Source organism: Sus scrofa, chromosome 13 (genome assembly GCF_000003025.6).
Source record: "Sus scrofa isolate TJ Tabasco breed Duroc chromosome 13, Sscrofa11.1, whole genome shotgun sequence".
Taxonomy (NCBI): domain Eukaryota; kingdom Metazoa; phylum Chordata; class Mammalia; order Artiodactyla; family Suidae; genus Sus; species Sus scrofa.
The window spans coordinates 157,612,364-157,626,461 of record NC_010455.5 but is presented as its reverse complement, the minus strand read 5'-3'; the positions used below and the strand labels follow the sequence as shown (position 1 = coordinate 157,626,461).

Sequence of the window (14,098 nt, the reverse complement as noted above, 5' to 3'; positions counted from 1 at the left end):
TGGCCAATCCATATTTCTCACAAACCTCACTTAAAGCAGGAAACAAGGCAGAGTGTGCAGGTGTATCCTCCCTTATAGGTTTTGGTAGGTGTCCACATTATTTGTTGCTTGGTTGTGATTACATAAACTCTCAGTTCCATAAGAGACATTATTTATTTATTTTTGTTTGTTTGTTTGTTTTTTAAGGTTGAATGTGCAGCATATGGAAGTTCCAAGGCTAGGGGTGGAATCAGAGAGATACAGCTGCCAGCCTACACCACAGCCACTTCAACATGGGATTCAAGCCGAAACTGCAACCTACACCACAGCTCACAGCAACACCAGATCCCCAACCCACTGAGTAAGGCCAGGGACTGAACCTGCATCTTCATGGATTCTAGTTTGGTTTGTTACCACTGAGCCACAAGGGGAACTCCTGTTTTCTTTTAATGTGATCATTTCTTACTGTAGTGTCAATTTATATGCTGCCAAGGGACTATAATTCATTTTGAATTTTCAACTTGTTATTATTGACAATGACACTTTTAATTACAAATGTAACTATGCCATCAGGCTACTGACCCAGTCAGGCAATAATGATTACATTTTAACAAAAATTCAGAGTTCCCATTGAGGCAAAAACAAATCCAACTAGTATCCGTGAGGATGCAGGCTTGATCCCTGGCCTCGCCCAGTGGGTTAAGGATCTAGCGTTGCCATGAACTATGGTGTAGGTCACAAATGCAGCTTGGATCTGGCATTGCTGTTATCTGGCATTGGTGTAGGCTGGCGGCTGTATCTCTGATTCAACCCCTAGCCTGGGAAACTCCATACGCCATGGGTGTGGCCCTAAAAAAAAAAAGAAGAAGAATAGAGTAGCAGCTTCTGGCATTATTCAAAAACAACCAATAGAAGTTCACCATAGCTCTGCACTGGGGATGATTCGTAATCATTTCTTTACAATGATATAAGGATAATCAGAAGCTGATAATATGAAAAAATACTGACAATAAATAACTTGAACCTTAGTTTAGAACTATACTCTTCAAAGTACTATGTCAAAAACATAACTGGCTGACATTAAACCAACAGACACTTCCACTTACTATTTTCTGAAAGAAGAGACAAAGGACTTACCAAACTGATGGGTTTGTGACATTGTTCTAAACATTTTCATATGTTTCACTTAATACTCAAAATAATCTTGTAAGGTAGGTGTTATTACCTTCATTCAGTATATAAGGAAACTCAGGCTTAAAAAAGTTAAGGAACTTGCCCAAATGGCAGAGCCAGGATTTGAACATATGTCTGCGTATCTCAAGAAGTCAGGCCTAAATAGCATGTGAGGAAAAGGAATAATTCCATTGTACTGTAAGACCAGACAAATACTAGAAACTGTTTAATTCTGGAAAACGTTTTGAGGAGTTCCCATCGTGGCTCGGTGGTTAACGAATCCAACGAGGAACCATGAGGTTGCAGGTTCGATCCCTAGCCTTGCTCAGTGGGTTAAGGATTCGGCGTTGCCATGACCTGTGGTGTAGGTCACAGACGCAGCTCGGATCCGTGTGTTGCTGTGGCTCTGGCATAGGCCAGCAGCTACAGCTCCGATTGGACCTCTAGCCTGGGAATATCCATATGCCACAGGAACAGCCCTAGAAAAGGCAAAAAGTCAAAAAGTCAAAAAAAAAAAAAAAAAGAAAGAAAGAAAATGTTTTGATAAAGTGCTTAAATGTCCAATGAGAACCACAAAAAAAGAATATTCAACTCATAGAATATTTAAACTGAAAAAATATGAATGACTAGAAAAAAATTGTGTAAGCCTTCTACTTCATCAAAAAAAAAGGGGGGGGGGTTCCCGTTGTGGTGCAGCAGAAATGAATCCGACTAGAAACTGTGAGGTTGTGGATTCAATCCCTGGCCTCACTTAGCTAGTTAAGGATCCAGACTTGCCATGAGCTGTGCTGTAGGTCACCGATGCGGCTCAGATCCTGGGTTGCTGTGGCTGTGTCATAGGCTGGCAGCTGTAGCTCAGATTTGACCCCTAGCCTGGGAACCTCCATATGCCATGGGTGCAGTCCTAAAAAGCAACATAGATAAATAAATAAATAAATAAAAACATATTTCCCTCAAACTAATACAAATGTTGCCTCAAAATTCAAACTAAGAAAATTTTTAATTTTTATATAATATTCTGCTTGATGAAACAAAAAACTGGCACTAGCCACTAGTGTATATTTAATTATTAATCTGTGAGAAGACAAAAATAAATTACCTGTACAGATTCACATGTAATCAATGGCAGTTCTGACACTGCTGGTTCAGAAGTACTCTCATTTTCATTAGTAATGGCATGATCTTGCTTAGGTTGTAATTTAAGAATTTCTGAGCTTTTATGTTCAATGGGTCCTTCTTCATCACTGGAAACGACAACTAAAAAGGAAAAATATACTTTTTAAAAGTGTCACACTAATCACATATCAAAAAGGGAAACTTCTAATTCATGCAGTGTATCTTTCACAATCCCAATAAATTTAATCATCTAACTTTATTCAATTTAGAAGCTGGCCTATCATTCATTATCTGATTTATACTAGTTACAAACAACATTTCCATATTAGTGCTATCGTTCAGCAGTTACCTCCAACCTTACCTTCTAGAGGATGAAGATATTTAAAAATGGATAAAGCCATGAGGAAGGAAAACTTAGGAACAAGTTCTAATCCTAATAACATATTGTGCCATCACTCTAAACTGTACTTTAAGCCCTGTTAAAATAGTTGCTTCTAGGAGGGGGAAATGGATAGCTAGGGAAAGGTGTGGGAGACTACGCACTAGATATTCTTTAGGATCTTTTTTGTAGCATGTGACTGCATCAAATACTTGAAAATTAAAATTGAAATTAATAAATCAAAATTAATGACAATAATTAAAAAGCACAAACTCCCTATATTTCACCTTCATCAACCAAAACAACAATAATAATGGTCCTTACAGAATCTTATTAAAAACTATTGAGGAGATAATTACAGTACACTAATCTAAAAAAAAATTACTTCTGCTTCCAAGTACGCCATTGTTTACCTAAATCAATATTACAAAATTCACAAAGGAAGTCCCGAAACTCCAAGTGTGTATTTTTTCCTAAAGTTAATGTACTCCACAGGGATGTCATAAATAACTTTTTGCTCTTAGCAAAATTTGAGAGGAGAAAGAAGACAACTAAGTAGAGCTGAGAAAATTTTTTTTTTGGTCTTTTTGCCATTTCTTGGGCCGCTCCCACGGCATATGGAGGTTCCCAGGCTAGGGGTCTAATCGGAGCCATAGCCACCAGTCTACGCCAGGGCCACAGCAACGCGGGATCCGAGCCGCGTCTGCAACGTACACCACAGCTCACAGCAACGCCAGATCCCTAACCCACTGAGCAAGGGCAGGGACCAAAACCGCAACCTCATGGATTCGTTAACCACTGCGCCACGACAGGAACTCCGGAGCCGAGAAAATTAAGAGCCTTTATTATCCTCATACTACTTACTTGGTTCAGCTGAGATAAATGATTGGTTCTCTTCATTGTGTTCACTTAAAACAGGCTGTTCTATTGTATTCAATTCATTCTCATCCTTCTCAACTGGAGGAGAATTCCCCGCACTATCAGTAGAAACAGAGCTCTCAAAAGTTTCAGTGGTTGAACAGTCAGAGGTGATTTGGGGAACAGCACTCAAAGCCAACTCCTGACTATGAAGTGAGGATACTTCAATAAAATCACCTTCTGTAGGTTCAAGTGTAATTTCTTCAAGCAGTTTTTTTGAGTCTTCATGATAGTTTTCAATTGACTTTTCAAACTCAGTGCATACTGTTGGGTCATTTTCTTGTTCTTTCTGAACACAAATAAATGCATACAAAAATTAGCATTTTTCGAATGTGGCTAAACAATTTTTTTTAATTTAAATTCCTAAGGAATACAAAAGTAAAAATATTATATCATTTCTATAACCATAGGGATAGAAAACTACAAAATTTTACTATATTACTTTTGCCAGTGTCTCCCAAGTATACAGATACAGAGACTGGGGAGTTCCCTTGTGGCACAGCAGGTTAAGGATCCAGCATTGTCACTGCAGTGACTCAGGCCACTGCTGTAGTGTGGGTTCGATCCCTGGCCCAGGAACTTTTATATGCCATGGGCATAGCAAAAAAAAAAAAAAAAAAAGATGAGAAGGGGAATGAACTCCTATATTTACAAGTGGTTCAGATGGTCTCCCACAATCTAAGTCAACTTTAAATGAGAGAAATTCTTTTTTTTAACAGTTTTATTTTGCAAAAGTTGAGGCCATTTGACATCATGTGACTTTAGAAACAAAAGTAAAAAAATTTAAAATTTAAGATAACAACATGAAAAATTAGGAAAATCAATCACAGCCTTCATATCTTTATTACTATATAAATCTAAATCATGTTTATAATTACAAACCAAATGCACTGCAAAATCCTGAAATGCCTTACAAGTCAAGAGAATCCAAAAGTTGTCTCCTGAGTGTACAAAAAAGGGAATCTTCCTATACAGCTGGTGGAAACATAAACTGGTGTAGCCACTACGGAAAAGCAGTATGGAGGTTCCTTAAAAACCTAAAAATAGAGTTGCCATTTGATCCAGCATTCCTTTGCCTGGGCAAATATCTGCAGAAACCTATAATTTGAAAAGATACATGCACCCCAATGTTAACTGCAGTGCTATTTACAACAGCAAAGACATGGGAGCAACCTAAACATCCACTGACAGAGGAGTGGATAAAGATTGTACAAACATACAATGGAATATTACTCAGCCATTAAAAAGAATGAAACAATGACATTTGCAGCAACACTGATGGACCTAGAGATTATCATACTAAGTGAAGTTAAGCTGGACAAAGACAAATATCATATGATGTCACATATATGGAATCTAAAATATAACACAAATGAGCTTATTTATGAAACAGAAAGAAACTCACAGACTTAAAATACAAACTTACATTACCAAAGGAGAAAGGGAGTGGGGGATAAATTAGGAGTTTGGGATTAGCAGATACGAACTATTCTATATATAAAATAGATAAATAAGGTCCTACTGTATAGCACAGGGAACTATATTCAATATTCTACAATAAATCATAATGGAAAAAATATGAAAAAGAATATTTGTATATATGTATAACTGAATCACTTTGCTATATACCAGAAACTAACACAACACTGTAAATCAACTATGCTTCAATAAAATAAAATTTTAAAAAGTGTCTCCTTAAGGCTTTGTTGTTAACTGCACACTAAGTCTCTGAAAATAAGTAATGCATGTATTAAGTATGGCAATTCCCTATGTACAATACAAAACTTCTGAAACTCTAAAGAGAAGTTTAAAGAAATTGGAAGTAAACTACACTGATATAAGAAATCTGATAATAATGTCACAGAGCAAGTACAAAAGCAATTGGCTGAACAGTATGAACAGAATCTGGTTAAAACAAGTTGGGAAAAAAAGAAAACAGTCCTAGAGGTTACATGCCAAACTATTAAGTCAGGAGTGGTATCAAGGAGAAGCAATTCTAACTTTTTTACTTGTTCGTAATAGTCAGCCCTATGTACGTGTAGTTTCCACCAACCATGAATTCTGCAAATGGAAACTGCAAACGAAAAATATTTGGGAAAATAATTCTAGAAAGTTCCAAAACGCAAAATTTAAATTTGCTGTGCAAAGACTATTTACATAGCATTTACATTGTATTTACAGCCATTTACTTAGCAATTACATTCTATTAAGCATTATAAGTAGTCTAGAGACGATTTAAAATATACAGGAGAACACAGGTTACATGTAAATACTACAACATTTCACATAAGGGATTTAAGCATCCACAGATTTTATTATGTAAGGGTCCTGGAACCAATACCCTGCAGATACTGAGTGATGACTGTACTTGAAATTTGTTCCCATAAGAGTATTGCCACCAAAAAATTCATTAAAGTATTTTTTTAAAGAGAATAAAAAAATAAGCAAAGAAAAGAAAGAAATCTGGTGATAAAAGGCAGAAAGTTAGGAAAATATCATTCGGCACAGTCAATTCATTTTTATCACAGCATATGTTATTTCATACAACACCTAAAATACCTCTACTTACTGTCTGTTCTGCTGACTTATCCAAATAAGTAGAATTATGAGAATCAGTTAAATTACTTCTAAGCCTTTTCTTTCTCCTTCTGGGAATCAAAGTGGGTTCCATTTTTGAATCAGAATATGCATCATCCTTGTTTCTTCTTCCCTCTTCAAGATGATCACAATCTCTACTTCCACCACTGAGGTCTTAAAAAACAGAAGAGACACATCAACATGGTCAAAAAGTACAGAAAAAAATCCCTTTTAGAAGAGCTCAAAGAAACATCACCAAAACTGCTATACTACTTTCACAGCTAACTTTTTTTTAAGGTTCACTGTTAAATTTTCATACTGACACAGATAAATATAAAGACATATTTTAAACTGTATACAGAAAGCAAATGTTCACTGTACAATAAATTATGACATAAGGAAAATATATTAAAAGGTAAGCTTTAGAAACCAAAGCAAAGCAACCAAACTATATTTTTCTTTTTGCTATAACTGCATTTGATAATGTTACAAAAAAGTCTTAATAAAATTTTGAAAACTAATATCTTAAGATGATTTTTAAATTCATTGTGATTTTAGAAATTACACTAATTTAGAAATTACAACTAATGTAGCAATTAGTTGTCTTTTTAAAATATAAGTTTTACATATATATTTTTTAAAATGAAGTGACCATAATTTGAAAGAGTATTGATCACTACTCTTTTAAAAAAGAGTTAAATGCCTTTTCTCAGCAGCTGTGATATTAATCATTCACAAGGCTATCAATTTGCTTCAGTTTATTTATTTATTTATTTATTTATTTTTATTTTATTTTATTTTTTTGCTTTTTAGGGCCACACTCACAGCATATGAAGTTTCCAGGCTAGAGGTCAAATTGGATCTGCAGCCTCCAGCCTACGCCACAGCCACAGCAACATAGGATCCTAGCCATGTCTGAGACCTACACCACAGCTCACGGCAATGTCAGATCCCTAACCCAATGAGTGAAGCCAGGGATCAAACCTGCATCCCCATGGATACTAGTCGGATTTGTTTCTGCTGCAGTACTGGGAACTCCTGGTTCATGTTTTAGGTTTTGTTTGTTTGTTTTTTTTTTCACTTTAAAAATCAAGACCCTATAATTTTAAATCTCCAATAAATCTGTTACCCTACAGAAAAGTAAGTGTTCCCTGTAAGTCAAAAAAGCATTATTTTGAAACCTGTGTTCAATTATTACTAAACATACTTAGTATTTCAGTTATCAAACATATGTACTGCACAAAAATACCTTCCAAAAGGTTCTACCTAACTGAAGGTTATCCTGAATTATTTTGCTTTCTGAATCTGTATCATACAGGTACCAACTCAGAGTTTATACAAAGGAAGTCCCACAGTAGCTTCCTTGAATTCTTAACTTAAAATTCATGAACACTAACTGGCCTAACTTATCCATTCACTCACAGTTTTTCAATACTACACACCTTCTCTTCAAACTATTCTTACTCTTACTCTAACTTTATAAACATCTAATGGCTAACATTCATAATATCTCTGTCATTGCTTAAAAGGCAGGAATGTGGATAGGACTGAGGGCAAAACTATAAGACCATCAGTAGTCTCCCAATTTCCACAGAAAATACTTTTTACCCCCTCCCCCAGGAAAATAAACTTCCCCCAAATTATCAACGCAGTATTTTGGAAAGCACAATAAATTTTACTTGTAATTTTGTAAACTGTAAAGACAGTCAAACACAATTTCTACATATAAATACTATATCAATTACAATTTCTAAACATAAATACTAAGGCAAACAGATTGGTGAAAGAAATGGGAGTTCCCGTCATGGCGCAGTGGTTAACGAATCCGACTAGGAACCATGAGGTTGCGGGTTCAATCTCTGGCCTTGCTCGGTGTGTTAAGGATCCGGCGTTGCCGTGAGCTGTGGTGTAGGTCACAGATGCGGCTCAGATCCCGCATTGCTGTGGCTCTGGCGTAGGCTGGCAGCTACAGCTCCGATTAGACCCCTAGCCTGGGAACCTCCATATGCCTCAGGAGCAGCCCAGGAAATGGCAAAAAGACAAAAAAAAAAAAAAAGGAAGAAATAGACTATCTCATGGAAACAGGAATAAATATATTAGATAGAGCTAGACATTATAAAAATAAGTCTCTACCAGAGTTCCCGTCGTGGTGCAGTGGTTAACGAATCCAACTAGGAACCATGAGGTTGCGGGTTCAATTCCTGGCCTTGCTCAGTGGGTTAAGGATCCGGCGTTGCCGTGAGCTGTGGTGTAGGTTGCAGATGTGGCTCGGATCCCGCGTTGCTGTGGCTCTGGCATAGGCTGGTGGCTATGGCTCCGATTAGACCCCTAGCCCGAGAATCTCCATATGCTGCGAAAGCGGCCCTAGAAAAGGCAAAAAGACAAAAAAAAAACAAAAAACAAAAACAAGACTCTACCTGAAAATATATACGATTTAACTTGCAAATACTACAAGCATATAAAAGTAAAGAGATGACAAATTCCTGTAGACAAAAGACTGTTAAATATTTCCAATTTATCATATTCATAAAAGCAAATTCCACAATATACTGCAAAAGAAAGGTACACCTCCAGTGTGGGGAATACAGTCAGTAACTATGTAATATCTTTGCATGGTGACAGATCATAACTAGACTTATCATGGTGATTATTTTGAAATGTACAGAAATACTGAATCATTACGTTGTATAATAGGAACTAACACAGTGTTGCAAGTCAATTATAACCTACAACAACAAACAAACTTGTAGAAAAAGAGATCAGATTTGTGGTTATTAGAAGTTGGGGGGGACTAAAGAAGGTAGCCAACAGGTACAAACTTCTAGTTCTAGGATAAATAAGTTTTAGGGATATATTATAAAACATGATAAATATAATTAACAGTGCTATATGTTAAACATGAAAGTTGTTGGGGGAGTAAATACTACGAGTTTCCCTCACACGGAAAAAAAAAATTTCTATTTCTTTAATTTTTATCTATTAAAAAATCAGATGAATGTTTACTAAATTTACTGTGATAATCATTTCATGATGTATGTAAGTCAAAACATTATGCTATACACCTTAAACTTATATAGTGCTACATGTCAATTATATCTCAACAAAATTGGAAGAAAAAAATTTTTAATGGTATATCTAGGGTTTAATTCAGAACTCCCATTAATTTGTGTATGGGCTTTTGTTACACCACTGGTATCAGACAATCATCTATAGGATGAAAATATGGTGACTTTCAATAAGTTTCAACAGCTAATTTTCCTAAAAACACTACATAAGAGGATAATCTTCAGGATTACTAAGAAACTATAAAATGTTTCTTTTATCATGCATTTTTTAGCATGTGTTCCCTACTGTAAGTCTAAAATTCCACTGTTACTTTGAAAGAATACTGAAGGGAACATATTAGAAAGCTTCTTATTTAACTATTCCTACTCTACCCAGGAAAGCAATAAGGGTTTAATAGTGTCTTGAGAGTATCTGAATTGAGCCCATTTGTACAAATACTTATGCTTTATATTGTAATTAAAGATAATTATTTCTGGGAAAATGACAATTTGTAAGAAAATAAATGTCTTTCTTATATGCAGATAGCACTTAGTGACTAATTGAAAGATTTTGTCTACAGAATCACAATGCTTTCTCTAGAGACTGCCCTCAAAAGAGTTGCAGCTGGTTTCTTGTATACATCAAAGACACTAGTCTAGTTTCCTTTTAAGTTTTCCTGAAAAATGCTATTTAAAATGTGTAAAAGTGTGTTTCAAATGAAGTACAAAGCATTTCTGCACAGTGTCCTTAAAGGACCAGCTTTTCTTATGAGTAAATTATAAAATCATTCCGGAAACAAAATACTTGAACTAGTCTGAAGCTTTCAATAATCCAAGAGATCCCTGAATATGTTAGTTTCACATGTGACTAATGTAGTAATTGTTCTGGTGCAAATTTTTATAAATTATTTTAAAATCTTTTTAGAAAGAGACAAAAAGGAAGAAAGAAGTCAACTAATTAACCCTATAGACAAGGAGACTTAAAATAAATTTTCAGAAGTCCAGGATGTATTTACCTTTAAATTTCCTAATAGTGGCTTATATTAACATCCTTCTAGAGTTGAGAGAAATTCTAATAAATAAAGAATGTATTTCATAGCAGGAGGACAGACAGTGGGAAGCTAATAATGATAATGGAGTCAGCAGCAATGTCAATTATTAGACATATCCATAGAAACAACACTTAGAAATAGCAAAAACAACATTATAACTTTATAGCTACATGCCCAGCACCCCTCCTCCCCCAAAAAAAGAAAAAAGAAAAGAAATACCATTCAAATTTAACTTCTGGATTTAGTAAATGAATCAAGAGATATGTATGATAGTATACAAGTAGTAAATTTAGCAATCTTCTTTGCATTGTTAAATAATCTCCCTTTACTTTCATGTATCTTTTAAATGAAAGATTAAAGTTATTTATAACAAAATCATTTAAAATGTAACAGACAAAAATTCAAAGGTTCACAAACCTGTAGGTTGAGTATCAGAAATTACAAGAAAAATGCCATCATCAACTCCTCGCTTTCCTTTAGTGTGTGCAGCCTGCTCTGCATAATTATTGTCTACTGTTTTACTTGGTTGTGAACTCCTACAAAACAAAAGAATATCATATTCAATTCTTCTAAACATAAATGAATTTAGAAGCCAGTTGGCACATATTTTTATATTTAAAAATAACAGGTAACAAATAGAGTCTCATAGAGCAGAGAATATGATCTGAATAGTTGAAAGAATATTAAACTATGATTTGAGAAATAAGTTCTTACCCCTACTCTACCTCCATATTTCTTTGGGTGAAAAGAATAAGATACATGCATCACAGAATTGTGCACGTGCAAACTAAACAAAGAATATTACAAGTATTAAATACATCAAAGTGGTGGAAAAAGTGAAAACTCTATAAACACAAGTATATGATAACTACATTTCTGTATAATCGAAAAAAAAGTCAAAGGTGGAGTTCCCACTACGGCACAGTGGCTTAAGGATCTGGCATTGTTTCTGCAGCAGCACAGGTTTGATCCCTAGCCCAGCACAGTGGGTTAAGTATCTGGTATTGCTGCTGCTGTGACATAGGTCGCAACTGCAGCTCAGATGCTATCCTTGGCCCAGGAACTTCCATATGTCATGGAATCAGCCAAAAAAAACCAAAAAAAGTCAAATGTAATTGTTAATATATTTCAAACATGGTTCACATAGCAAAAGTTATGTACAAAATAAAAATTTTTGAGTGTGGTAACAAATTTCACCTATAGAGAAAATAATTTAAAATACAAGTTACTGGTTTAAAAGTATAAAAATATAACAGTGTATGAAAAACACGTTTTGGATGATAAGCATAATATCACTAATAATGAAAATGTAATACAATAATAGTATGGTACTTTAATACTTCACCCCACTTTCAGTAATTGTTAGACTGTCCAGACAAAAATATCAAGAAGAAACATTGGATTAGAACCATAAATTTGACTAAACAGACCTAACATGTATTTATAAAACATGGCATCCAGTATCACCAAAATATAAATTCAACTTAAGTGTACACAGAACATTCCCCAGGTTAAGTCATACAACAGGCCACAAAGCACGTCTTAATAAATTTAAGAACACTCATTGTAAATCAACTATAATAACAATTGTTTTGTAATTTAAGAACACTGAAACCTATGAAGTATCTTTCCCAGCCACAACTATACAAAACTAGAAATCAGTAATAGGAGGAAAGCTTGAAAACTCACAAATATGTGGGGATTAAATAATATGCTCCTGAATAACCAATTAGCCAAAGAAGAACTCAAAAGGAAGATCAAGAAATAACTTTTTTTTTTTTTTTTTGTCTTTTGTCTTTTTAGGGCTGCATCCATGGCATATGGAGGTTCCCAGGTTAGGGGTCTAATCAGAGTTGTTGCTACTGGCCTACACCAGAGCCACAAGCAACGCCAGATCCAAGCTGTGTCTGCGACCTACACCACAGTTCACGGCAACGCCAGAGCCTTAACCCACTGAGTGAGGCCAGGGATCAAACCTCAGAGTTCCTAGTCAGATTCATTAACCACTGAGCCACAAAGGGAACTCCAAGAAATATCTTGAAACAGATGCAAACTGGTATATATAGGATGGATAAACAACAAGTCCTACTGTATTGCACAGGGAACTATATTCAATATCCTGTGATAAACCATAATGGAAAAGGACATGAAGAAGAATATATATATATACACACACACACACACACACACACATATATCTAAATTGGTCAATAACAAGTAAGGAGATTAAATTAGTTATTAAAAACCCTCCAACACACCAAAGCCTAGGACCAAATGGTTTCATTGGTTATTCTACCAAACTACTAAATAAGAATTATTGCCAATCCTTCTCAAAACTCTTCCAAAAAATTCAAGAGGTGGGGAAACTTCTAAACTCATTTTAGAATGCCATCATTAATCTAATACCAAAGCCAGATAAGGACACTACAGGAAAAGAAAACTGTAGACCAAATATCCCTGATGCATATAGATACAAAAATCCTAATCAAAGTATTAGGAAACCAAATTCCAAAATACATTAAAGGACCATAGTCTATGATAAGTGGGATTTATTACAGAGATGTAAGAATATCCAAAAATTAATGTGATAAACCACATTAATAAAATAAAAGATAAAAATCATCCGGGAGGGGGTTCCCTTTGGGGCTCAGTGGTTAATGAACCCAAATAGGATCCATGAGGATGCATGTTCAATCCCTGGCCTAGCTTATTGGGTTAAGGATCTGGCATTGCCATGAGCTGTGGTGTAGGGTGCAGAGGTAGCTCAGATTCCATATTGCTATGGCTGTGGCATAGGCTGGGAGCTGCAGCTCTGATTCCACCCCTAGCCTGGGAACTTCCATGTCCGCAGGTGAGGCCCTAAAAAGAAAAAAAAAATCATCTATGAGTACCCGTTGTGGTGCAATAGGATCTGTTGTGTCCGTGTAGCACCAGGATGCAGATTCAATCCCTTGCCCAAAACAGTGGGTTAAAGGATCTGGTGTTGCCACAGCTAGCATCCATGAGGACCCAGGTTTGATCCCTGGCCTTGCTCAGTGGGTACAGAAGGAACATTACTTGTACATAATAAAGACCAATACAACAAAACCCACAGCTAACATCATATGGAGCAATAAGGTCCTCTAAATATAGGGAATTTGTATTTTGATCACTGATTGCTGTTTCTGATCATGGATAAGCAGACACAGACAGACAGCCATTGCTGTAACAACCATTACCATGGTTACAACAGTCTCCCCATCCAGCTAAAACACTTCTATGAGATTTAAAGAGCTAGGATCTATTTTTGTTTTATTTCTCCCCTTCATTTATCCCATTTTCTCCTTATGGGAACCAAACATGTAAGGACTAGGACATTTAAAAGCAATTACATATACAAGGACATTTAGAAAGTCATAGACAGGGAGTTCCTGAGACAACACTGTCTCTGTGAAAATGAGGGTTCAATTCCTGGCCTTGCTCAGTGGGTTAAGGATCCAGCATTGCTGCAAACTGCTTTGTAGGTCACAGATGTGGTTCAGATCCAGTGCTGCTATAGCTGTGGCACAGGCTGCAGCTGAAGCTCTGATTCAACACCTGGTCTGGGAACTTTCATGTGCCAGAGGTGCAGCTATAAGAAGGAAAAAAGAAAAAAAAAAAGTCACAGCCATGCCTGAGGAGAGACATAGGCTCAGAAAAGACCTAAAAAGGCCTTTTTTCTTTTTTCTTTTTGTCTTTTTGCCGTTTCTAGGACCACTCCCGAAGCATATGGAGTTTCCCAGGCTAGGGGTCCAATCGGAGCTGTAGCCGCCGGCCTACGCCAGAGCCACAGCAACGCGGGATCCAAGCCGCGTCTGCAACCTACAACACAGCTCATGGCA

The 14,098-nt window shown here is 36.0% G+C and overlaps 1 protein-coding gene across 4 annotated transcripts in view; it reads right to left on the bottom strand.

Annotated features, from left to right (window-relative positions):
* Positions 1–14,098, bottom strand: part of SENP7 (SUMO1/sentrin specific peptidase 7) — a 151,041-nt gene that overhangs the window by 46,357 nt on the left and 90,586 nt on the right. For all 4 annotated transcript variants that reach the window (XM_005657117.3, XM_013990162.2, XM_013990163.2 and 1 more), the window contains 4 exons: positions 10,656–10,774; positions 6,135–6,316; positions 3,512–3,854; positions 2,252–2,409 (listed from right to left, as the gene is read on the bottom strand). In XM_005657117.3, coding sequence (XP_005657174.1) covers positions 2,252–2,409; positions 3,512–3,854; positions 6,135–6,316; positions 10,656–10,774 — 802 coding nt within the window. The remainder of the gene's footprint in view (positions 1–2,251; positions 2,410–3,511; positions 3,855–6,134; positions 6,317–10,655; positions 10,775–14,098) is intronic.